Source organism: Leptodactylus fuscus, chromosome 6 (genome assembly GCF_031893055.1).
Source record: "Leptodactylus fuscus isolate aLepFus1 chromosome 6, aLepFus1.hap2, whole genome shotgun sequence".
Classification (NCBI taxonomy): Eukaryota; Metazoa; Chordata; class Amphibia; order Anura; family Leptodactylidae; genus Leptodactylus; species Leptodactylus fuscus.
In genome coordinates, this window is record NC_134270.1 from 90,399,939 (window position 1) to 90,425,033 (window position 25,095).

The following is a 25,095-nucleotide window of genomic DNA, read 5'->3' on the forward strand; positions in this document are numbered from 1 at the left end:
CACCCTGCTTGGCCAGGGGTCTCCCTTTGACACTTGCATTGTATTGTGGCCCTGCGAGGCCTTCTCAACTGTTTTTGTGGAGTGCTAATCTCCCCAACGTTGTTTTGCATTTATTCTTGTCTGTTAATTTCTTTTTGAAAATTCTTTAATAAAAATTGACTACACCTAAAAGGGCAGTGCAATTTGGAAAATCGCATTATAGCAGAGTATTTCTTTAAAAGGCAAAACATATTGAGAACTTTGCTAATCTGGTGAGATTTCAAAACATTTCCCATGGGTTCCTGTGACATCATGTTTTACATTCCTGCCCCACCTACAGATGCATACACATACAGTTGTGGGTGCGACAGGAATGGATGACTTACATTAAAGAGGTTTTCCGGGCAAAATTATTATTTTTTTTAAATGTCTGTTAGAGCTGTGTTTTCAGTGATTTCTGGGTATTTCTGAGAACTGCCGATGGCTCCTGCATTTGTTTACAGCTTCAGCTTCCTGCTATGTAACTTCCTCACTAACACCTCTCTCCCCCCTTACTCCCCTCTCCTTCCTCACTCCCCCTCCTTCCTCTCTCTTTCCCTCCCTCCCATATACCCTTTTTCTGTCTCGTAGCTATTGCGACCTTCGCTACCCCCGACCTATTATACAGTATACTTACCTTCCTGTGAGATGGTGTGCTATTCTAAATCTCTGTAGTGATCAGAGATTTAGAATCTGCACAGTAAAGGTGGATCAGCAGCAGCAGTACGCAGTGCAGCGCTTGGAGTAATGACGATCTGTTTCTGTAAATGGGGAAACAAATCGTCACCAGAAAATATGGGTAAAATATTTAAATAACTGTAAATGTATATTTTTGATTAATTGTGTTACTTAGAGTAGGAGGGTGTTTACATTAGTGTAGGTATTTCCAGTTATCCTAATAATTTTATTATGTGTAGCTTTTTTTTCTGGTGTTAGAAGCATAGAGCATTCTGTATGTCATTTGCCCCCCAGGTCCTGTGCTCATTGCTGACAGCTTGTGCTGATTTGCTGGATGTGCCTGTTTTTCCAAAAGCTCACACTAGTAAGATGATTCTTGTGTTTACTCTATAACATATCTATCTCTTAATAAAGAAAAAGAGCCAAAAGTATATGAAGAGATGGCAGGTGTCCTTCAGGACATCTTCATGATCTTTGCCTAGATGGCCCGAAGAGCTACAGAAACCAGGGGTGGGATGTAAACATCACTGCACAATGTTGCACTTTAAAATGGGTTAAAAGATCTGTTTAGCAGCAGTGCAAGGGCCCCAACACAATGTGCAAGACCTTGGATAACTCTAGTAGTTACTCCTTACATAAGAACAAAGAGGCACAAATAAATGGGACTCCGCATCTTTAGCTCATTCAGCTGAAAGTGTGCAAATGATGAGAAAAAGAAATGAAAACCCTAGAAAAAAAAGAATTAATGTAATGAACACTCCAATCTAAAACTCACAGGCTCTAAGACGTTCCATAGAAATACTGAATAATAGGAACAGTTGAGGAGTGGACAACGCACTGTGCTATCTCCTAGCAGTGGTGCAACTCACCTTGAGCTAGTATGGTACAAACACTGGTGGAGCATGACCTCATAGGTCCCTCCACCATTAAAGAACACAGTGCATACAATGACACAGCAGGGCATCATGATAAGGGGATTTTTGGTCACAATGGCTTTCAAGAAAAAGCATTCAGTAATGGAGATAAAATCAGTTATCAGTGCCATCTCCAGCATGGTGCAGACCAGCCATCAGTCAGTATGAGAGGGGGCCATGCAGAAGCTCATGGTGCATATATGAACATTTCTGCCTGTGTCACATTCGGGGATCATGTGTGTGTGATTGTCCTCCTCCATCTGGTAACACATGGACCTCTGGTGAAATATAGTTGTCTATCTTGACAGGTTCCATATTCCCTCGACTATTTCCAGTAATGCCTTCTGTGGAATAAATACAGTTGTGTCCAAGGAACCGTGAAGAACTTGATAGAGCTATGCTCTCAAGGTGGTTCTTTTCTGTTCTGTTAAGGGTCTCCCTTTGCTTTCTATGACCACTGTTTGATATGTTATATTTTGGACTCATAGTGTCCAACAACTGTTTGGAAGGACATGAATCTAAGCCATCAAGTATCTGACCCTCATCGTCTGTGTCAGCATCTATGTACTTATTTACATTAGCATCATGAAATGTGAACGCTATTGCCATGTGTTTCTCTGGAGACCTGGAAGGGGTTCTTCCACTTGCCGTTGTGTACTGAGATGTTTCAGGACTACGAATGAGCTGTTCAGAGAAATAAGAGCTGTCTAACTTTGCCTGTCCCAGTCTGTGCTCGGAAGTGCTCATTATACTTGGAGTTGGTACTAATGTCCTTGTGTCATCTTCCAAAAAGTTGACTTTTAGAGACCTCAGCATGAGGGGGTTTTTCACCTTGACAAGACTTTTTGGACTTTCCAATATAAATGCTGAAGAGCGATTGAAGCTTTCACGACTCATGTCCATTGACATTGTCCAATCACTGGGCGTGTCTTGTCCTGAATTTATTTTGGTTTTGTATGGCAGAATTGCAATCGGACTATGTGAGAACCTACTATATTCAGGAAAGTCAGCCGTGCAGCTTATAAAACTGTCTATGCTAGACATGCTTCTCATATCAATAATGCCCTCCTTATGAGTGGGGAGTAGGGGAACAGCAGGGCAAGGGATGGTTTCCATTTCCAACTCTTCCGTCTGTTTGGTGACTTGGTTGACCTCTTTGGAGTTGAGGATTGGTTGGGATTGCGTTTTTGCTATTTTGTTGTACACATCCTCTAACTGCTGAACATTGAGATGTTGTGGACTGGAACAAGGGTGAATCTTCTCTGGAGAGCCTAGTTCTTTTGCGTCAAAAGACTTGTTAGAACTTGTCTCGGACAAGGTTCTCTTTGTCCATTTCCACTTTCTGGGGGATAGGTGATTATCTTGCACATTCTCTTTCTTTCCTGTCACATATTCAGTCTTTTCAACCACTACATCCATCAGTTCTATGCTGCGGGCAAAAGCATCTTTCATGTTCATAGAGACAATACTGCCATTACGTTTAGCCCTTTCCAGAGCTTCTCGTCGTTTAATGGCTTTTTCCTGACGTTTTTGTTCTTTGTAGAACTCTGAGAAATTATTTACAATGATGGGAATTGGAAGAGCAATAACCAGTACACCAGCAATGCAACACAATCCACCAACAATTTTACCCAAAAGAGTTTTGGGATAGATGTCACCATACCCCACTGTGGTCATGGTGATGGTAGCCCACCAGAAGGATGCTGGGATACTTTTAAATTTTGTATCATCCTCATCCTTTTCTGCAAAGAAAACTAAGCTTGAAAAGATCATGATACCCATTGCTAGGAACAGAATAAGAAGTCCAAGTTCATTGTAGCTCCTTCGCAATGTGAACCCTAAAGACTGCAGACCCGTTGAATGTCTGGCCAGCTTCAGGATTCGCAGTATCCTCATAATGCGGAAAATCTGAACCACCCGTCTGACGTTCTGGAACTGAAGTACACTTTTGTTTGATTCTGTTAGGAATATTGTGACATAGTATGGGAGGATTGCTAACAGATCAATGATATTAAGTGGTCCCTTAAAAAACTTCCATTTGTTGGGCGACGACAGGAATCTTAGCAGGTACTCCATAGTAAACCATGCAATGCAGACCGCCTCTACATGTGCCAGCTGGGGGTTGTCTGTTGTTTGCCCAAATTCATCTATACCTTGAAGTTCTGGAAGTGTGTTTAATGACAAGGCAATTGTTGATAAAACAATGAACAGGATAGAAATGATTGCCAGAATCTGTAATAAAAAAAGATAAAAGGCTATTAGTCAAAATATGTCACAATATGTGTGTTTAAATGCAGTACATCACCAAAATAGTCCCTATCAATTTCTAAGCCCATGTAGATAGCTTAAACAAAAGAAATCATATTGGATACACTCTTTGAATACTATTGAACCGGCCGGTCTCAACAGATATTATGACCAGACTTATTCATCGAGACTATAGTATTGTACTTTGGACCTCCAAGAAGAATGTAACTCTTAATTGTGATGTTGTTGAGATCTATTTGATGGTTTTTGAAGTACACAAACTATACAAAACCATTCTTTGTCACATAATCCTATCAACTTTATCAGCTATAACCTACAATTGGAAAAGTAAATAAGAAGATTAATACACATTATCACACACTATTATGAATATATACATGCTCGAAATCAACATGAACTCAATTAATTTCTTGATAATTGGCACTGCTGGAAATATTTCAACCTCTTCCATTTTAAATCTTTTAATATCACATGAAACATCCTAAGACAGTGATGGCAAACCTTTTTGAGACTGAGTGCCCAAACTGCGACCCAAAACCCAATAAATTGTCACAAGGTGCCAAGACAGCAACTTAATTGCGGACCCACAAATTACAGTCATGTGAATGGGGCTTGTACTGAAAGGTAAAGGTCTCTGCATGGTACTTTTGAACAATTAATGTTCACTATTTACATCACAAAGGTCTTTTATAGTGACCGTGAAAAGTTATTACAGCTTGTACTAATATCATGTCTGCTATAAAACAGATACTGTGTGATATAAATAGTGAGGAGACCCCACACAGTACAATCTGCCCCACAGTGGTCCCCACACAGTACAATCTGCTCCACAGTGGCTCCCACACAGTACAACCTGCCCCACAGTGTCCCCCACACAGTACAATCTACCCCGCAGTGGCCCTGACACAGTATAATCTGCCCCATAGTGGCCCCCCCACAGTACAGTCTGTCCCACAGTAGCCCCCACACAATACAATCTGCCCCACAGTGGCCCCCACACAGTACAATCTACCCCACAGTGGCCCCCACAAAGGATTATACCTGTATACTCCACAGTAGCCTCCCTCCCCACACAGTATTAAATGTTTCACAGTAGTTCCCCCTTCCCACACAGTATGAAATGTTACACAGTAATCCCCCTCTCCACACAGTATGAAATGTTACACAGTAATCCCCCTCTCCACACAGCATGAAATGTTACACAGTAGTCCCCCTTCCCACACAGTACACACACAAATATACTTACCTGAGCAGCTGCTGGGCGTCCTTTCACCTGTTCACTGTGGGCGCTGATGCGTCATCAAGCCTGCGCCGATGCAGAGGTCACACTCTGCAGTCAGTGTAGGCCGCACATACTACGCAACCGACACTAAGAGCTTTCGGCTAGATGTGCATTTGCGCAACCAGCTGAAGGCAGCGATCGCTCACTAACGGGCAATCCTGTACCGGATTCCTCATTAATAACGCAGGGTTCACAATAGTGTCGGTGTCCGACAGCTAGTGTCCGATGCTAATGTCTGCAAAATCTTGCGTGGACATTAGCATCGGACACTAGCTGTGTCTGTTACATTTTGCATTGCTTTAAATGGGACATCATGTGTATTTTTTACAGTTCGTGTCTGTCCTTAAGTGTCCGTTCACAAAGATGTCCGATTTTTCAAGCGGACAGCAAAAACCTACATGTAGGGTAATGCACATGTCACTTTACTGCATGTGCATTACCTCTAAGGCTCCGTTTCCACGGAGTAACGCGCTGCTCATTCTGCACGTAAACACGTGTCAGAGTGAGGCGCTTCAAAACAGATCCCATTGACTTCAAAGGGTGCCGGCTTACGCGCGCTACACATAAAACAGATACAAAGCCTCCCATTGATTTCAATGTGTAGCGCGCGTAAACCGGAACTCATTGAAGTCAATGGGATCTGTTTTGAAGCGCCTCACTCTGACACGTATTTACGTGTCAGAATGAGCAGCGCGTTACTCCGTGGGAACGGGGCCTTAGGGTTTGTATTTATTTACATCCTCATATGTCCTCCTGTTATAGTTTTTACTGTGGTATTTAGTTTTCCGCTGTCATTATGTTATGTAGTTATATATTATTTATCTAATAAACATGAAATTGTTTTATTTGCTTATGGCATGAGTTTTTGGATTTATATCAATTTACATGCACCACTATTTTTGAGGATTCATTCCAATATTGGCCCTTCATTTTTGTAAAACCATGCTCTCTGGTACTTATAATATTACGGACAATAACAAACTCCTCTATATAGTCATTTAAGAGCACTTCAAAAAGTTTCCCCACAATGGATGTTAAAATCATTGGTCTTTAATTACATGGGTAAAATCTAGAGCCCTTTTTGAAATAAGGCCCCACATTAGCCTTGCGCCAGTCCCTTAGCACTGTACCAGTCACTATAGAATCCTTAAAATTTAAGGGGGCATTCACACGATGTAGTGCGGCGTTGATTCTGACACGTAAACTCGTAACACGCTCAAAACAATGGGAGGCTTTTTAACCCATTGATTTCAATATGTTATGCACACTAAATGGAACCCATTGAAGTCAATGGGATTCTGTTTTGCAACGCTGATTCTGACACGAGTTTATGTGTCAGAATCAATGCCGCGTTATATCGTGTGAATGCCCCCTTATAGAGGCACAGCAATGACTCGACTGAGCTCTTTAAGCATCTGCGGGTGTAATACAGTGTGCTGAATTCAGGCACTTTCAGCTTTCCCAATGTGCTCTCAGTTGCAGCAGATATCAGTGTCATTAGTTTTGGCACCGATATCTCTCCACTGTCAGATGGGCAGGTCTTTCCATTTAGTTTCATCACTGGGTGGTAAGGAAGCCCCCTCCATCCAAACACTGCCCTTCCATAGCATTGTACTGTCAGAGAGGGCATTCCTTATCGACCAGTGATGACGTTGGGCTGTAAGGCCCACCCGTCTGCTTTCCAGTTGTATATAGAACTGTCAGGGCCAGATGACTTGAAAAGTTCTCTTTAAGTGCTTTGTAATTCTCAAAGGTGACCAATTTAAAATTTAAATTGTTTACTCATTAGATATTGTTTATTTGTGTTTTTATTTTAAGTATAGCTGTAAGCCATGGAGGTTCATTTTAGGAAGTTTATAATTGTTCCATATGGGTATACATTTTGCTATAAGCTCAGCATAGCAGTTCACAGCAGTAGCTGGACAATAAAACTGATCTGAATTTCCTCCCCTTTGTAGATGAAGCAGAACCATGACCCTAGTCAGTATCTGGGTAGTTAAAATCTCCCATCAAGACCACTGTTTCCCTTCTGTGCCGTCCACTCAATTTGCTTTTACAAGTGACCCTCTAATTACCGTATATACTCGAGTATAAGCCAAATTTTTCAGCCCAGTTTTTGTGCTGAAAAAGCCCCCCTCGGCTTATACTCAAGTCAGCAAAAAAAAAAAAAAAATTTTTTTTTTTTTTTTTTTTTTTTTTAGGAGGGAGGGTCTATGAACAGCCACAATATTAATGTATAGAATCTCCCATAAAATAGTGCAAAAGAAAAAAAAAAAAAGATTTTAAAAACATAAAAGTTCTAAAACACTCCTTTTCCTAGAATACATACAAAAGTAGAAAATGACTGTGAAACACATACACCTTAGATATCCCTGTGTCTGAAAGTGCCCGGTCTACTGAATATAGGGGGTCTGCAGTGCTCCTGTTCCGTCGGGAAGGGGTTAATAGAAGCACTGCAGATCCCCTATATTCAGCCAGACTGCATTCCAAGTGGGGGGAAGAAAAAACCCAGTCCTCAAGCTCAGGGAAGGGGCAGACAGACAACCAAAACACCCCTCCCCTTTCCCAGCAACTACTGCACCCAAAAACTCTGACCATTTTAATTTTTGAAATTTTCCAGTAGCTGCTGCATTTCCCCCCTCGGCTTATACTCGAGTCAATAAGTTTTCCCAGTTTTTTGTGGTAAAATTAGGGGGGTCGGCTTATATTCGGGTCGGCTTATACTCGAGTATATACGGTACTCAGTTATGTTGAAGTGTGTGTGTGGGGGGGTATATAGATAATGCCAAAAAGTATTTCCACCCATAAGGATTCCATTTACTTACAATTTTCACCCACATTCATGCCACTTCTAACATACATAAACACTACACCTCCCTTCCTTCAAGCACTGTCTTTGCGGAAATGTTATTAGTCCTGTCAAATGAGGAATCTAGTCATGTCTCAGCCACACCAACAACATCAATGCGATCCACATGGAACATGGCTCAAGCTCCTCCAGTCTGCCTGCTAGGCTTCCGACATTTGTGAACATACACTAACTTGCCATCAAAGTTCACAAATTTATTTCCAGAAATGTGCATTCTTGAAGTTTTATGGCCAGATTCATCTATGCTATTCGATTGCATTAAATGGATCTCCCTTTCAACTAATTCTCCCACCACTATCCACTTCTCCACCCACCACGATAGCTTGACCCCTCTCTGACCAATGTACCAGTTATGGAATTGCTAGGACAGCAATTCCCCAGTAGCTGCTGGAAACCCTGGGGGGGGGGGGGGGGGGCACAAGAGACAGTGATCCCTAAGCTGAAGCCCCCCACTGTCCCTTCCTATTGCCAGGACCTATCCTACGTAATAGGCGGCAACTCGAAGACGATCCCTTCCTATACACGTGATACACAAAACACAGACAAGACAAACAACAACAAAGCAAGGTCAGCTAGCCAAGGGTCAGGAAACAGTCGAGCAATGCAGTGCCAAATCGAAGTCCAAAAGAATAGTCAGTAGGGAAATCCAGAGGTCAAGCACTGGTGTGAATGTGAGACAAGCTTAAATAGGGAGGAAGAACCCGCCCTGAAGTAAATAGGTAGACAGGCTGTCAATCACACGAATTAACCACTTCATGAACAGAGGCAAACAAGGGCAGAAGACGGGTGTGGTGGAAATTCAATTACAGAACTAGAGTCGTGTTCATACAGTGCAGTGCACCGCCGCATGCGAGCAGAGGGTGGTGTAGTGACCCGAACAGGCAGAGATGTTACAGTACCCCCCCCTTTTATGAGGGGTCACCAGACCCTCACTAGATAAACCAGTTCTAGAGGGATTCTGAATTTTCTCTGCCTTGTATTTTACATCTGTTTGAACAACAGACACTTGAGGACCAGGCAAATGTTTATTCACCTGGCGTTTTTGATACTGTTGGCTTTTAAGACTGGAGGGGCGTTCCCAACTTTTAGTCGCTGAGACCTTCCCCTCACTGCCATAATCTAAGGAATGCAAAGCAATACAGAGGGATGAGCACTGATCTCCCCAATTTACCAACTCCCTTTTACCCCAATCAAAAATAGGATTATGGAGGTTCAACCAGGAGAGCCCCAAAATTATATCAGAAGACAGATGCTCCATAACAAAAAAGCTTATGACTTCACTGTGTGTTGAGCCCACTTGCAAAGAGATCAAGGGGGTTTTAAAATGGACTTTACCCCTGGCCAGTGGAGTAAAATCCGCTCCAGTAACAGACAGAGGCATGTCAAGTGGCAAAAGCTCAATGCCCAAAGATGCAACAACCGAATATTTAATAAAGTTTGCTGCAGACCCAGAGTCAACTAGGGCCTTGCCAGAAACAGATCTGTCCCCAGAGACACAGATAACATCATCTTATTCCCCCCAAATACCTGGTTGCCTGAGTGGTTCTTCTGATTACCACTCAGGAACTGAAGTTTTTTCGCTGGTGACAAGGGTCTAATCGAGCATTCTCGGATGATATGATCTGGAGAACCACATTACAGGCACAGGTTATTCCTGAGACGATGCTCTCGTCGTGACTTGGTGACCACAGCTCCCAGTTACATGGTTCCTCACCAGGAGTTATGGAAGAAAAAGTGAGTTTTTCAGGAGAGAGAGAGGAAGAGACAGAAAACTTGGAGGAAACAGGCCCTACTCTCTTTTAAATTTTCCCGAATCTTACGGTCAATACGGACCGCCAATGTCATAGCTTGCTCAAGAGTAGGGGGATCTGGGTGACCAACCCAGAGCTCCTTAACAGATCACATAGCCCTTGTTTAAAGTGAGCCTTAAGAGCTGACTCACACCAACCTGCAGTTACACTGCACTTACGGAACTCTGCGCAATACTCCTCAGCAGAGCATTTTCCCTGCCGCATGGTGAGGAGTTGAGATTCCACACGCGTAATGTGGTCTGGCTCAGCATAAATAGAGCCCAGGGACTTAAAAAAGCCAGACCACTCCTCAGCCTCAGGAGGGAGTTTAAGGGCCCAAGCTTGCGGATCCCCCTGTAGCAGAGATATAACCACTCCCACCATTTGGGCCTGAGTCGCATGTGGATTAACACAAAAGTATAGACCAGACCTGGGCAATGTGTGGCCCGCAGGCCACATCCGACCCTCTGACTGCTTCTATGCGGCCCGCATAGCTAATGGAAGGTTTTTGAAGGACCTGTGATGATGTCATCACAGCCTATCACCAGGATAGGCTATGACTCGTTAGTGGGCGGAGCCACACGGGACTGTGTGCTCTCTGCAAGCTGCCGGCAATGGAGGCTGCTGGATGACAGAGAGAAAAGACAGCATGTGTGAGCAAGAGGGGGAACTAGGGGCAGATGCAGGGGGGCAGTTAAACTTAATGCACATGGAGAGGGGACATTAAACTATGGGGGCAGATGGAGGGTGACATTAAACTGGGGCAGCTGGAGGAGGATATTAAACCATGGGGGGTAGCTGGAGGGGGACAAGTCTGCCTCTAGTTGCCCCCAGTTTAATGTCCCCCTCCAGCTGCCCCAGTTTAATGTCCTCTCTAGTTTCTGCTGGTTTATACTGGGGCACCAGGAGAGGGACTTAATACTGTGGGACATTTGGAGGAAAATGTTATAATGTGGGGGTGTATTGAGAATGGGTGTAGTCAGCGGAGAAGTGGGTGGAGCTAAATTTACCACGACGCGCATGGCCCTTTAGAACCGTTACAATTTCTCATGTGGCCCCATGGGAAAATTAATTGCCCACCCCTGGTATAGACGAAAAGACTACCTGAAAGTTTCAAATTTTTCACGGTCTTCTGAGAAACGATGAGTAACATCTTAACCCTAGGAAGGGAAGAAACAGCTGTGGATTATGCAGCAGCCTCAGTAAGGGTCTGAACCTGTTTAGCTAGCTCAGCTACCAGACCTGCCAATCCCTCCAACTTGGCTGCAAGGCCCTGAATAGGATCCATACTTATCCAGAGGGAAGAAATGGCAGTAGGTTTTTGGGCTTGCTATTAAGGTATGGAATTGCTAGGACAGCAATTCCCCAGTAGCTGCTGGAAACCCTGGCGCGAGGCACAAGAGACAGTGAGCCCTAAGCTGAAGCCCCCCACTGTCCCTTCCTATTGCCAGGCCTTATCCTACGTAATAGGCGGCAACTCGAAGACGATCCCTCATGTCGCCTCATTAGAGGTGCGGCCCGGAATGTGAGCCAAGCTTAAATAGGGAGAAAGAACCCGCCCTGAAGTTAATAGGAAGACAGGCTGTCAATCACACGAATTAACCCCGCATGCGAGCAGAGGGTGGTGCAGTGACCCGAACAGACAGAGATGTTACAGTACCTCTATATTTGCTTAGTCCTCCCCCTGCCTCCACCCTTGCTAGAATTCTCTCCCCCAGCACAGAAGACCCCTTTCCATTCAGGTGCAAGTTATCTGTGGAAAGCAACTTGTACCCCAATGAAAATTCAGCTCAGTGCTCTACTCAAACCCTACTTTCCTGCGTCAAGACTTGAGCCTTATATATCACTACCTATGCTCCCACTATCATTCCTGTGTAGTGCATGGCAAAGGAAGTATTCCAAAGAATAAATTTGTGGAGCACATTCCCTTCAACTTGGAGCCTGGTTCCTTAAAATTATTCTTAAAGAGCTTCCACCTACCATTTATTCTGTTAATGGTAGCCACATGTACCATAAAAGATGGGTCTTCCCTAGCCCCTTCCAATTTGTTCACCTGTTCTACCATGTGTCAAACCCTGGCAACAGGGAACAACAAACAATTCAGTTGAGGCAGTCCTGGTGGCAAACTATTGCATCAGACTTCCTGATAATAGAATCTCCTATAACTACTAACTTCCTTGGCTTACTTGTGCTACCACCCCTCTTCAACTAATAGCTGGACTGCCATTTCTAAAATTTAATGTTTTATTCAGGGTACGTGGCCCTCTTACTGTACAATAATATTAAAAACGCTTGTGGTGTGTCGTTTTTGTTCATTATGCAGGGTAACGGTAAGTATAGTTAATTTCCCCTATATAACCTGTCTACATCCAGACAGATAAAATAAAAGGTAAGTATGTACTGGTAAGTAAGGTAAAGCTCGGAGATAAAACCAGCCTTTAAACACCCTCTCACCCAGTCATATCCCTTATAAGAATAGCGCTGCCTTTGACAATAAATATACAAAGGATGTAACATAACTCCTAATGTGACCCAATGGGAACCAAGTACCGGAGGGTAAAAACTAAAGGGAATATAGTAGCCAATGATAATTAGTATCATCCCTTGTGCTTGGTTCACTATCTGAGTAGTATTCAGTGGATTTTAATATGCTACTCTGGGCAAGATATTTGGATGCACAAATATACTAGTTATACAGTACAGACCAAAAGTTTGGACACACCTTCTCATTCAAAGAGTTTTCTGTATTTTCATGACTATGAAAATTCTAGATTCACACTGAAGGCATCAAAACTATGAATTAACATATGTGGAATTATATACTTAACAAAAAAGTTTGAAACAACGGGAAATATGTCTTATATTCTCGGATCTTCAAAGTAGCCACCTTTTGCTTTGATTATTGCTTTGCGCACTCTTGGCATTCTCTTGATGAGCTTCAAGAGGTAGTCACCTGAAATGGTCTTCAAACAGTCTTGAAGGAGTTCCCAGAGATGCTTAGTGCTTGTTAGCCCTTTTGCTTTCACTCTGCGGTCCAGCTCACCCCAAACCATCTCGATTGGATTCAGGTCTAGTTGTGGAAGCCAGGTCAATCTGGCATAGCACCCCATCACTCTCCTTCTGGTAGAATAGCCCTTACACAGGTGTGTTTGGGGTTAGAAAAATAAATGATGGTTTAACTACATGCAAACCGGATGGAATAACATGCCGCTGCCAGATGCTGTGGTAGCGATGCTGGTTCAGTATGCCTTCAATTTTGAATAAATCCCCATCACATAAATGAATAAACCATCACACTCCATGCTTCACGGTGGGAACCAGGCATGTAGAGTCCATCTGTTCATCTTTTCTGCGTCGCACAAAGACACGGTATTTGGAACCAAAGATCTTTCTTTTTTTTCTTTTTTTTTTTTTCTTTCTTGGTAGAGTTGGAAGGGACCTCAAGGGCCATCAGGTCCAACCCCCTGCGAGTGCAGGTTTTCCTAAATCAACCCAGCTATATGTTTATCCAGATTCCGCTTGAAGATTTCCATTGATGGAGCGCCCACCACCTCCTGTGGCAGTCCAAATATCTCAAATTTGGACTCATCAGACCAAAGCACAGATTTTCACTGGTCTAATGTCCCTTCCTTGTGTTCTTTAGCCCAAACAAGTCTCTTTTGCTTGTTGCCTGTCCTTAGCAGTGGTTTTCTAGCAGCTATTTTACCATGAAGGCCTGCTGCACAAAGTCTCCTCTTAAAAGTTGTTGTAGATATGTGTCTGCTGCTGGAACTCTGTGTGGCATTGACCTGGTCTCTAATCTGAGCTGCTGTTAACCTGCGATTTCTGAGGCTGGTGGCTCGGATGAACTTATCCTCCGCAGCAGAGGTGACTCTTGGTCTTCCTTACCTGGGGCGGTCCTCATGTGAGTCAGTTTCTTTGTAGCGCTTGATGGTTTTTGCAACTGCGCTTGGAGACACTTTCAAAATTTTCCCAATTTTTCGGACTGACTGACCTTCATTTCTTAAAGTAATGATGGACACTCATTTTTCTTTACTTAAAGGGGTATTCCCATGTACTTATGTTTTTTTTTAATTTGTAAATAATTAAAAGTTAAACATTTTTGCAAATATAAGTAATCAAACATTTTGCAGAGTTTTAAAGATTTTCTCTAAATATCTTGTGGTCACAGTTTGTTGTCTTGATCGGTTGCCAGTGGATACGACCATGAATGCAACAACTTTCTAAGGTCAGAAAATCAGCAATGATTGGGCCCACACGGTGGCTCAGTGGCTAGCACTGCAGCCTTGCAGCACTGGAGTCCTGGTGTTCAAATCCCACCAAGGGCAGAAAACCATCTGTAAGGAGTTTGTATGTTCTCCCCGTGTTTGCATGGATTTCCATCCCATATTCCAAAGACATACTGATAGGGAAAAATGTACATTGTGAGCTCTATGTGGGGCTCACAATCTACATTTAAAAAAAAAAAAAGAAAATCAGCAATGATTGTGGCCAGGATATCTTCTGATACATGTAGTGTCCCTGCCTGAAAACCCAGCTACAATAAGAAAATCATAGCTGGGTTCCTGACAAGTCCCAGACCATAGAAAGTTTCTGCATTAGTGGTTGTAACAATTGGCATCCGATCAAGATAACAGACTATCACCACTAAGAAAGCTAGAGAAAATCTTTAAAACTTTGCTGAATTTTTAATTACTTATATTTGCAAAAATGTTTAACTTTTAATTATCTATAAATATAGATATGATTATGTACATGGGAATACCCCTTTAAAGGCATGAACCTGGCTCATGATCAGGGTCGGATTGGGGTGCCTAGGGCCCACCAGTGGGATTATTTCCAGGGGCCCACCCTACTGCCATATGAAATATCGCCCGTCCAGTTTTTGGCATCATGCATGTTTAAAGTGCATTTTCGCGCACAATACAGTGTGCAAAACAGAACTGTATTGTCATTTATATAGTGGATGGAGATATCTGCTTTTGGTTCCATACCCAGTTGCTCTCTGAAACAGCTCATCATCCCCATCCCCAATCTGATATTTCAATTGTATGAACAATTTTACAATGTATTTACACACTATGCAGAACACAACACTACAACAAAAGCAGGGTAGAAAAGCCATTGCTATGCAACTCAAGTAATATGTCAATAACTGCATTGTTTCTTAGGTTCAGAATTATCATCTAATATAGTGCTGCTCAGTTCATGCAGCAGCGTAAAGGGTAATATGCACAAAAGCAGAAAAGAGAACTGAAGTCTGTGATTAACTGCAGCAAGGAACTGTCCATAAAGAGGTTGTCCAGGATAACTCATTTTTGGCAAGGAGGCCAGGAAGGTAAAAAAAAACAAAAAAACCCAATACTAACCTGTCCCCAGTACTCCGGTGTCACCCACTGTGGCCTAGTCCTGCTCCTCCTGGGTCTCGTTTTGGAGGAAGTCCTTATCTCATGTGACCGCTGAGGCCAAAACCTCCTCTGACCTGGTCAGGGGCCCGATTGGAATGTCAAGGCCCCGATCGGGCCCCTGACCTTCCCGATCCAGCCCTTGACCATGCAGATCGGGCCGCTGCCTATGCTTTTGCAATAGTAAAATGAGCAGCAGTATAGTTGGGGCTCGGTTTTACACACCTCCCAACTTTTGAAGAACAGAAAGAGGGACAAAATGTGCGGCGCGCATAGCGTGTCGTGGCAATTTAGTCCTGTCCACTTTTATGTTGATTCTACCCTTTCTCATTCATTTTCCATGTGCCCCCACACAGTATAATCCTGCTACAGTCACCCGTACATTATATGTCCCCACATTATAATGTTCCCTTCCAACTGCCCCACAGTATTAAGTTCCTCTCCTGGTGCCCACGTTTAAACTGGGGGAAACTAAAGGGGGCATAAAACTGGAGCAGCTAGAGGGAGACAGACAGTGGGGTAGTTGGAGGGGGACAATAAATTAATGGTAGCTGAAATGGGACATTAAACTGGGGGCAACTAGAGGGGGACATTAAACTTGGGCAGCTACAGGCAGACATTAAACCATAGGTGTAGCTGGAGGGTGACATTAAACTGGGAGCACCTAGAGGCACACAGGTCCCCCTTCATGTTCCCCAAACATTTGCCCCTGTTTCATGTCCCCTCCATCTGCCCCCAGTTTCATATCCCCCCTCCATCTGCCCCCAGTTTCATGCCCACACTCATCTCTGCCCCCAGTTTCATGCCCCCCTCATCTCTGCCCCAAGTTTCATGTCCTCCCCTCCATCTATGCCCCCAGTATAATGTTCCCCTTTCATCTCTGCTCCAGTATACTCTTCCCCTTCCATCTCTGCTCCCAGTATAATGTTCCTGTCAGGATACGAAGTCGCCGCGGTCTCCTTGCTGCGCGGCGTCTCCCTGGGAGACGTGTTAGGAGTTCTATTGGGTGTGCTTAGGTCATTAAGGGTTAATCTTTTCCTTACCTTCAGTCCATGTCATTAGCCATCAGGTGTGTTCTCTGCTGCTATTTAAACTCCACCCAGGCATGGATCCTTGCCAGCCATTCACTTTGTGGTTCCTGGTCCCCCTGCTCAGTCTGATTCCCTGTCTGTTAATATTCGGTCTGTTTTCTTGGTTAATCTGCCCGGCTTGTATTTTTGACTATCCCTTGTCTTTTGATTCGGTACCTTTATTATATCTCCTGGCTCGACCTCTTGCTCGTCTGACCTCGCCTTCTCTTCTGTGTCTTGCTGGGACTTGTGGTCCCCCCTGGTTCCATGCTGTTTTAGTCTTTTGTTTTGCATTGCAGTTACACTGTGCTTTCTGTTTAGGTGTGACCCCCGTGACTCCAGTCCCTAGGACTTTCAGGGCCTCCTCTCCCCTTATTCTAGCCGCCGGATAGAAGTGTCAGGAGCCTTGGTAGGCGCACTTCAATTAGGAAGTGCATTGGTCTGCCTCATCTCAGATATTACAGCATAGTTATAGCTGCAGGGCCTGCGACCCCTTTTGTCATTAGTTGCACAGTGTTGCTTTCCCATCTGTGTCACCTTGCACTGCCTGCCCCTGACTCCAATCCTTACTTAATGGCTGGCCCTTACCCTAGGCAGGCCGCCCGGCGGTTTAGTATGGATGCCGAACACTCCGTAACTGACCGCCTGGACGAACTGTCAAGGCAGGTGCAGGGCATGGCTGGGTTAATTAACCAAGTCTCGCAGCGTCTGGAGGCTTTGCCTGATCCAACATCAGCCGCTGCAGGTGCTTCTATTCAATCACCAGTTTTTCCCACATTGAATACCCGTCAGGATCCTAAAATGCTCTTGCCTGACTGTTTTGACGGTAAACCAGACAGATTCCGAACATTTCGGGAATCTTGCCGTTTATTTTTTCGTTTTAATTTCCTTTCTTCTGAAGCAGAGCAGGTGGCGCTGGTGGTGTCCCTTCTACGAGGGTCACCACAAGACTGGGCCTTGGCTCTACCTGCTGGAGCTCCAGAATGGAATTCATTAAATAAGTTTTTTCAAACATTAGGTCAGATTTATGATGACCCTAATAGAGTTGCCTTGGCCGAGTCCCATCTGTTGTCTATTCAGCAGGGAGTTAGAACTGCTGAGGACTATTCTACGGAGTTTCGCCAGTGGAGCTCGCAGTCAGGGTGGACAGACAGACCTTTGTTAACCCTTTTTAGACAAGGCTTATCAGATTCTGTAAAAGATGCTCTAGTAAGTCATCCAGTCCCTGAAAATCTAGGAGACTTTATGTCCTTCGCTATTTCTATTGATAGGAGGCTTAGGGAAAGGCGTAGAGAGAAATTAAGCAAACCTGGGTCCTCAGCTAAATCCTGTTCTGTCCTTTCGGAACCTATACCTCCTTTTGCTGTCCCTACCTCTAGTCCTATACCTAAAGAAGAACCAATGATATTGGGGTCCACAACCGCCTCCAGGAGAAAGTATCGCCTAGAAAACGCTCTGTGTCTGTATTGCGGCAAACCTGGACATATCCTGAGAAACTGTCCAACCAGACCTAAACCACCGCCGGGAAACGCCAATGCCTGAGTGATTTCCGGGAGGGTCACTCAGGCACACAGGTACCTCCTAATAATATTGAGAAATGTTTACTCCCTGCTATTCTTGTTAATGGTAATAAAACTTTTGCATGTCAGGCGATGGTGGATTCAGGTGCCGCCATGAACTTCATCCATGAAGTGGTGGCACAAGCCCTAGGAATTGAATTGATTCCCTTGAAATACCCATTTCGGGTATCTGGAGCAGATCTAACCCCTTTGTCTGAAGGGAAAATCTTAGCCCGTACTGCTGAGGTGCAGTTTTTTGTCGGCAGTTTACATGTTGAAAAAGTGTCATTTTTTGTTATGAAAAAACTTGCTACAGACGTTATTCTTGGTTTACCCTGGTTGCGTGTACATAATCCAGTGTTTAATTGGGAAACTTCGGAGTTGGTTAGATGGGGAGATTCCTGTACTTCTCATATTAATACTGTTTGTACTATCAAAAATGATATCAAAATTCCGGAATTTATTACCGAGTTCAAAGACGTCTTTGACGAGCTCAATGCGGAGGCCTTGCCTCCACATCGACCTTATGACTGCGCAATTGATTTGGTTCCTGGAGCTAAACTACCCAAAGGTCGCATTTTTAACCTTTCAGCTCCTGAGCGCGAGTCCATGCGCCAGTACATTAAAGAGAGCCTATCTTAAGGACATATCCGACCTTCAGTTTCTCCTGTGGGGGTGGGGTTTTTCTTCGTTGAAAAAAAAGATGGTGGCCTCCGACCTTGTATTGACTACAGGGAGTTGAATAAGATTACGGTCAAAGACCAACATCCTCTGCCACTCATTCCGGATCTTTTTAACCAGGTGGTGGGGGCTCGATGGTTTTCTAAAATTGACCTCCGCGGAGCTTACAACTTGATTCGGATAAGAGACGGGGATGAGTGGAAAACCGCATTTAATACCCCTGAAGGTCATTTCGAATACCTAGTTATGCCTTTTGGTTTGAGCAATGCTCCGGCGGTATTTCAACGTTTTGTGAATGACATTTTTAGGGATCTGTTAGGTAGATATCTAGTAATTTATTTAGATGACATCCTCATATTCTCACCGGATTGGGAGTCACATCAGCAACATGTAAAAGACGTTCTTCTTAGGCTACGTCAAAACCACCTCTGTGCTAAATTATCCAAGTGTTAATTTGGAGTCCAGGAGATAGGTTTTTTGGGATACATCCTTACTCCTGGTACCATTGGTATGGATCCCAGAAAGGTATCTGCAGTACTTGAATGGGAGAAACCTACTACCTTAAAAGAAGTTCAGAGGTTTCTAGGTTTCGCCAACTATTACCGAAAATTTATCCGAAATTTTTCTTCTATTGTTAAACCTCTCACCGATTTGACCAAAAAGGGGGCGGATCCTGCCTCCTGGACACCAGAGACGGAGGTAGCATTCGCCACATTGAAACAACTCTTTACTTCTGCCCCAGTCCTGGTCCATCCTGATCCTGAATTGCCCTTTATTGTAGAGGTTGACGCTTCAGAAGTAGGTGTAGGAGCCGTCCTGTCTCAGGGCACTGAACCATTTACCAACCTCCAACCTATCGCCTACTTTTCCAGGAGGTTCTCCACTACCGAGGCCAATTATGATGTTGGCAATAGAGAGCTTCTGGCGATTAAGTGGGCCTTTGAAGAGTGGAGGCACTTCCTGGAGGGGGCCAGACATAAAATTACTGTACTGACTGACCACAAAAACTTATTATATTTAGACAAGGCGAAAAGATTAAATCCCCGTCAAGCCAGGTGGGCTCTATTTTTCACTAGGTTCCACTTTGTAATTACCTACCGTCCCGGCTCAAAGAATACTAAAGCAGATGCCTTGTCCAGAAGTTTTGGTCTTAGTGGTAGTTCTGATGGGGAACCTGAAAATATACTTGCTCCTGGGGTGGTAGTGGCAGTTGTGACCTCGGATCTTGAAACCCGTATCCTCAACACTCAGGATGCTGCCCCTAGTGCGCTACCGCCAGGTAAATTGTTTGTCCCTAGTCACCTCCGCTTGGAGCTCTTAGAGGAGATCCACTCCTCTGTTCTGGCGGGTCATCCAGGCATTACTGGTACTGGGAATCTGTTATCACATACGTATTGGTGGCCATCTTGGCAACGGGATGTTAAAAAGTTTGTTCATTCTTGCGAGACCTGTGCCAGATCTAAGGTGCCCCATCAACTTCCAGCGGGTCTTTTACATCCACTCCCGCTACCCAATAGACCCTGGTCTAAAGGGAAATTGGTAATTTGGGTTGTAGTAGATCGTTTTTCTAAGATGTCCCACTTTGTTGCCTTGAAAAAATTGCCTTCAGCTAAATTGTTGGCCTGGTTGTTTATCCGTCACATTTTACGTCTGCATGGTATTCCTTCTAATGTGGTATCAGACAGGGGCATACAGTTTGTGTCCAGGTTTTGGAAAGCCTTTTGTAACAGGTTGGGAGTCTCTCTTTCTTTCTCCTCAGCCTTCCACCCAGAGACTAATGGTCAAACAGAGAGATTGAATCAATCTTTGGAACAGTATTTGAGGTGCTTTGTGTCTGATTGCCAAGATAAATGGAGTGAATATTTGCCCATGGCTGAATTTGTACTAAATAATCATGTCAACTCCTCGACTCGGTTGTCTCCTTTCCACATTAACTATGGTTTTCACCCCAGATTCTCCTCAGGAACAGGCAATGAATTCGCCTTTTCCTCAGTAGAGGACGTTGCTAAATCTCTCTGTACAGTATGGGCTGAAAGCCTGGCATCACTGAGAAAAGCCCAGGCTAATCAAGTAAATTTCGCCAACAGAAAGCGCCGCCCTGGACCTGACTTTGTGGTGGGTGACAAGGTCTGGTTATCCACTAAAAATCTCCAACTTCGTGTTCCATCTTCTAAGTTTGCCCCGCGTTTTATTGGTCCATATCCCATTTCTGAAATAATCAACCCTGTGTCATTCAAATTATCACTTCCTAGGTCCCTCCATATTCACCCAGTTTTTCATAAGTCCCTACTCAAAAAGTATGTTCCGGCAATGGTCACTCGTTCCCCACCCGAACCAGTGATCATTCAGGGGGAACTAGAGTATGAGGTGGAACGGGTCATTGATTCACGCAGAGTGCGGAATTCCCTTCAGTTCCTCATACATTGGAAGGGGTATGGACCGGAGGAGCGTGTTTGGGTGGCAGCCAGAGACCTTCACGCTCCTAGATTGGTGAAGTTTTTCCGTTCTTGCCCTACTAAGCCAGGGGGTCCTCTTGAGGGTCCGGAGGCCCCTCCTCAAAGGGGGGGTACTGTCAGGATACGGAGTCGCCGCAGTCTCCTTGCTGCGCGGCGTCTCCCTGGGAGACGTGTTAGGAGTTCTATTGGGTGTGCTTAGGTCATTAAGGGTTAATCTTTTCCTTACCTTCAGTCCATGTCATTAGCCATCAGGTGTGTTCTCTGCTGCTATTTAAACTCCACCCAGGCATGGATCCTTGCCAGCCATTCACTTTGTGGTTCCTGGTCCCCCTGCTCAGTCTGATTCCCTGTCTGTTAATATTCGGTCTGTTTTCTTGGTTAATCTGCCCGGCTTGTATTTTTGACTATCCCTTGTCTTTTGATTTGGTAACTTTATTATATCTCCTGGCTCGACCTCTTGCTCGTCTGACCTCGCCTTCTCTTCTGTGTCTTGCTGGGACTTGTGGTCCTCCCTGGTTCCATGCTGTTTTAGTATTTTGTTTTGCATTGCAGTTACACTGTGCTTTCTGTTTAGGTGTGACCCCCGTGACTCCAGTCCCTAGGACTTTCAGGGCCTCCTCTCCCCTTATCCTAGCCGCTGGATACAAGTGTCAGGAGCCTTGGTAGGCGCACTTCAATTAGGAAGTGCATTGGTCTGCCTCATCTCAGATATTACAGCATAGTTATAGCTGCAGGGCCTGCGAGCCCTTTTGTCATTAGTTGCACAGTGTTGCTTTCCCATCTGTGTCACCTTGCACTGCCTGCCCCTGACTCCAATCCTTACAGTTCCCTTTCCATCTTTCCCCCCAGTATAATGTTCCCCTTCCATCTATGCCCCTAGTTTCATGTCCCCCCTCTATCTCTGTCCCCAGTATAATGTTCCCCTTCCACACAGTACACCACACAGAGTACAACACACACACTCTCACACTCCCCCTCCCCTCTCAGTACCTTAGACTAGACATCTCTCCATCTCTTGACTGACGCCCACCTAGTGATGTCACACAGGTCCTTGTACAGTAGTAAAGCTTTCCCCCGATCACTACCTGCCCTTATCCCAGTTACAGTCTTTTATCTGTTATAAGAGCGGATGGTGAACGGGGGAAAGGTTGTTAATAAACAAAACACTTCAGGGACATAGCGGTACATGTGGTAACTGCGTGGGACCGCAGGACTGGAGCTTAAAATTGGGATTGTCCCGCTAAATGCGGGAGAGTTGCGAGCTATGATATTTATATACTCCAGGAAAAAGTATGCACATCCCAGGTGATACTGGGATATTTTAATAACACAATGCACACGCCAGACCATTAAAGGAGCAGATGCTGGTTTTAGATAAACAATGCCACATATAATACAGTCAATCTGATAGGGCTGGACACTTTTCTTATCTTTGAGCCATCTTTATTTTACCCCAGACTCAGCTGTTCTGTTTTTCTTCATTAGTGGCGTAACTAGGAATGGTGGGGGTCCATGGCGAACTTTTGACAACGACCGACCCCGCCCGCCCAAATTTCTGCGCGCTCTATTATCCCCCATAGTGGCCCCTGCACACAGTGTTATGCACCATAGTAGCCCCAGTACACAGTATTATGCCTCATAGTGGACCCAGCACACAGTATTATTCCCCATAGTGTCCCCCGTACACAGTATTATGCCCTTAGTGGCCCCTGCACACAGTATTATGCACCATAGTGGCCCCAGCACACAGTATTATGCCCCATAGTGGCTTCTGCACACAGTATTATGCCCCATAGTGGCCCCTGCACACAGTATTATGCCCCATAGTGGCCCCTGCACACAGTATTATGCCCCACTGTGGACACCCATGAGCAATTATTATACTCTGGGGTCTTTTAAGACCCCAGAGTATAAAAATCAAAGACCCAAGGTGGATAGAAACATAAAAAACCACTGTCACTTACCTATCCCCAGCTCCGTTGCAGTCCTCGGTGGTGTCGGCCATCTTCCTTGACGTTCGGATGTCATATGACCCGGGACGCAGGCCCCGGTCATGTGACGCCAGGGACCTCACAGTAGTAGGCCGAAGCCTGCCAGGAGTGTGGAAATGTAAGTAACACAGTTTTTTATGTTCCCTTACCTCTCCTGGGCCTCCGATCATTATACTCGGGGGTCCGAAAAGACCCCCGAGTATAATAATAGTGTTTGTGGGGCCTGTGGCGTCACTTACCGATCCCGGCCCAGCCAGGATCGGTAAGTAAATAGGGCCCGTTACCGGCTGGAGTAACTGCCTATTAAGAAAAAAAAATGCAGCGGTAGTGGCTGTTGCCAGGCCCCCTAATGTCCCGGCCGCTACCCCAGTAGTTACGGCACTGGTCTTCGTCTGTTCTTTGTGCTCTTTTTAAATTTATTTATTAAAGGTGACATTTTCTATAATTTTCTTTCCTTTTTTTGGAAATATCCTGTACACTCTATCTTGCTTTGCAAATTACTCTCTAATGCACCTTAGATGCCAATGTGTCATGGCACGTGAAAATGATTCTGCCCTCCAAAAGTCTAATGGCGCTCCCTGCCTTCTGTGCCCTGCCATGTGCCAAAGTATCATGTGAGATATTTCAGTAGTCGGGGAAAAATTACATAACAATAATTTTGTTTTTATTGGAAAAAACATATTTTTTTTATTTTCACATCCCATTAGTCATAAAATTGCCCAATGTATTCAAAATTCTCAGTATAGCTATCGATACATTTCTAGCTTCCAATTAGGGTCACGTTTTGGTGTATTCTGCTGTATTGATAATTTAGAAATCTGCAAATGAAACATGGCACTAAAAACTATTCCAGCAAGATTTGCAGTCTAAAAGAAAACAGCGCTATTTCAGTTCCAAGCTTCGCCATGTACCCACACAGTTGTTTATAACCACATATGGGTACTCCTGTTTTCAGGAGAAATTGTGTAACAAACTGAGGTGGTTTTTCTCCTTTAACCTTTTGTTAAAAAGTAAAATTTGACATAAAATGATTTAAAAAAAATAAAAAAATTAATGTCCCATTGGTAGTAAATTGAGTGAAACAGCTATATACCCCTTGATAAATACCTTGAGGGGCATAGCCTCCAAAATGAGTTAATTCAGAGTGGGTTTCCACAATGCTGGTACCTCAGGGGCTCTGTAAATTCAGCATGGCGCCTCAAACCAATTCCAGCAAAGACTCCCCTCCAAACAGCTCAAAGGTGCTTCCTGCTGTGTGTCAATACATTAATTCCATCCACATATAGGGCATTTCCATAGTTGAGAGAAATTGCTAATAAAAAAATTGTGGGGTGAATTTTCTCCTTTAACAGTCTGTAAACATGAAAAATTTTGGTTTAAAGCAACATTTTATAGATAAGAATGTAATTTTCCATTTTCACAACCCAATGGGAATTTTTTTTACCTTACTTTGAAAAAAACAGTAAGCTTAAAGTACTCACTATACCCCTTGATAAAGTCCTTGTGGGGTCTAGTGTCCAAAATAGGGTAACCTTTTTGGGGTTTCCACTGTTTTGGCAGCTCAGGGGCTCTGCAAATGGGACATGGGATCTGAAAACTATTCCAGCAAAAATAGTGCTCTTTCTGTTCTGTTCTGCCCGGTCAGCAGTTTACCATGAAATATGGGGTACAGCATTACAGCTATATTCATGAGAAATTGTATAACAAACAGTTTTGCTTTTTCTCATTTAAACCCTTGTGAAGATGAAAAATTTGAGGCTAAAGCAACATTTTAACAGAAAAAAAAAAATTCATTTACACATCTCAATTTAATGAAAAATCTTTAGGGTCAAAATAATGACTATACCCCTTGATAAATTCCGTGGGATCACCAGCTAGGGGTGTCCACTGTTTTGGGACCTCAGAGGCTCTGCAAATGTGACATGGCACAAAATCTGACCTGCTAAATGTTCACTTGTGCTCCTTCCATTCTGCATCCTGCTGTTTGCCCATACGTCAGTTTACAACCACATGTGAGGTATTTCAGTAGTTGGGAGAAATTGTATAACAAATTGTGGGATGTATGTTCTTCTTTAGTTCCTTGTGAATCTGTAAATTCTAGGGCTGATTCAATG

The 25,095-nt window shown here is 44.1% G+C and overlaps 1 protein-coding gene across 1 annotated transcript in view; it reads right to left on the reverse strand.

Annotated features, from left to right (window-relative positions):
• Window positions 1-1,158: 1,158 nt before the first annotated feature.
• The window catches only part of KCNB1 (potassium voltage-gated channel subfamily B member 1), a 235,367-nt gene continuing 211,430 nt past the window's right edge, over window positions 1,159-25,095 (reverse strand). Inside the window, exon 2 of the mRNA XM_075276779.1 lies at window positions 1,159-3,842. Coding sequence (XP_075132880.1) covers window positions 1,830-3,842 — 2,013 coding nt within the window. The 3' untranslated portion in view covers window positions 1,159-1,829. The remainder of the gene's footprint in view (window positions 3,843-25,095) is intronic.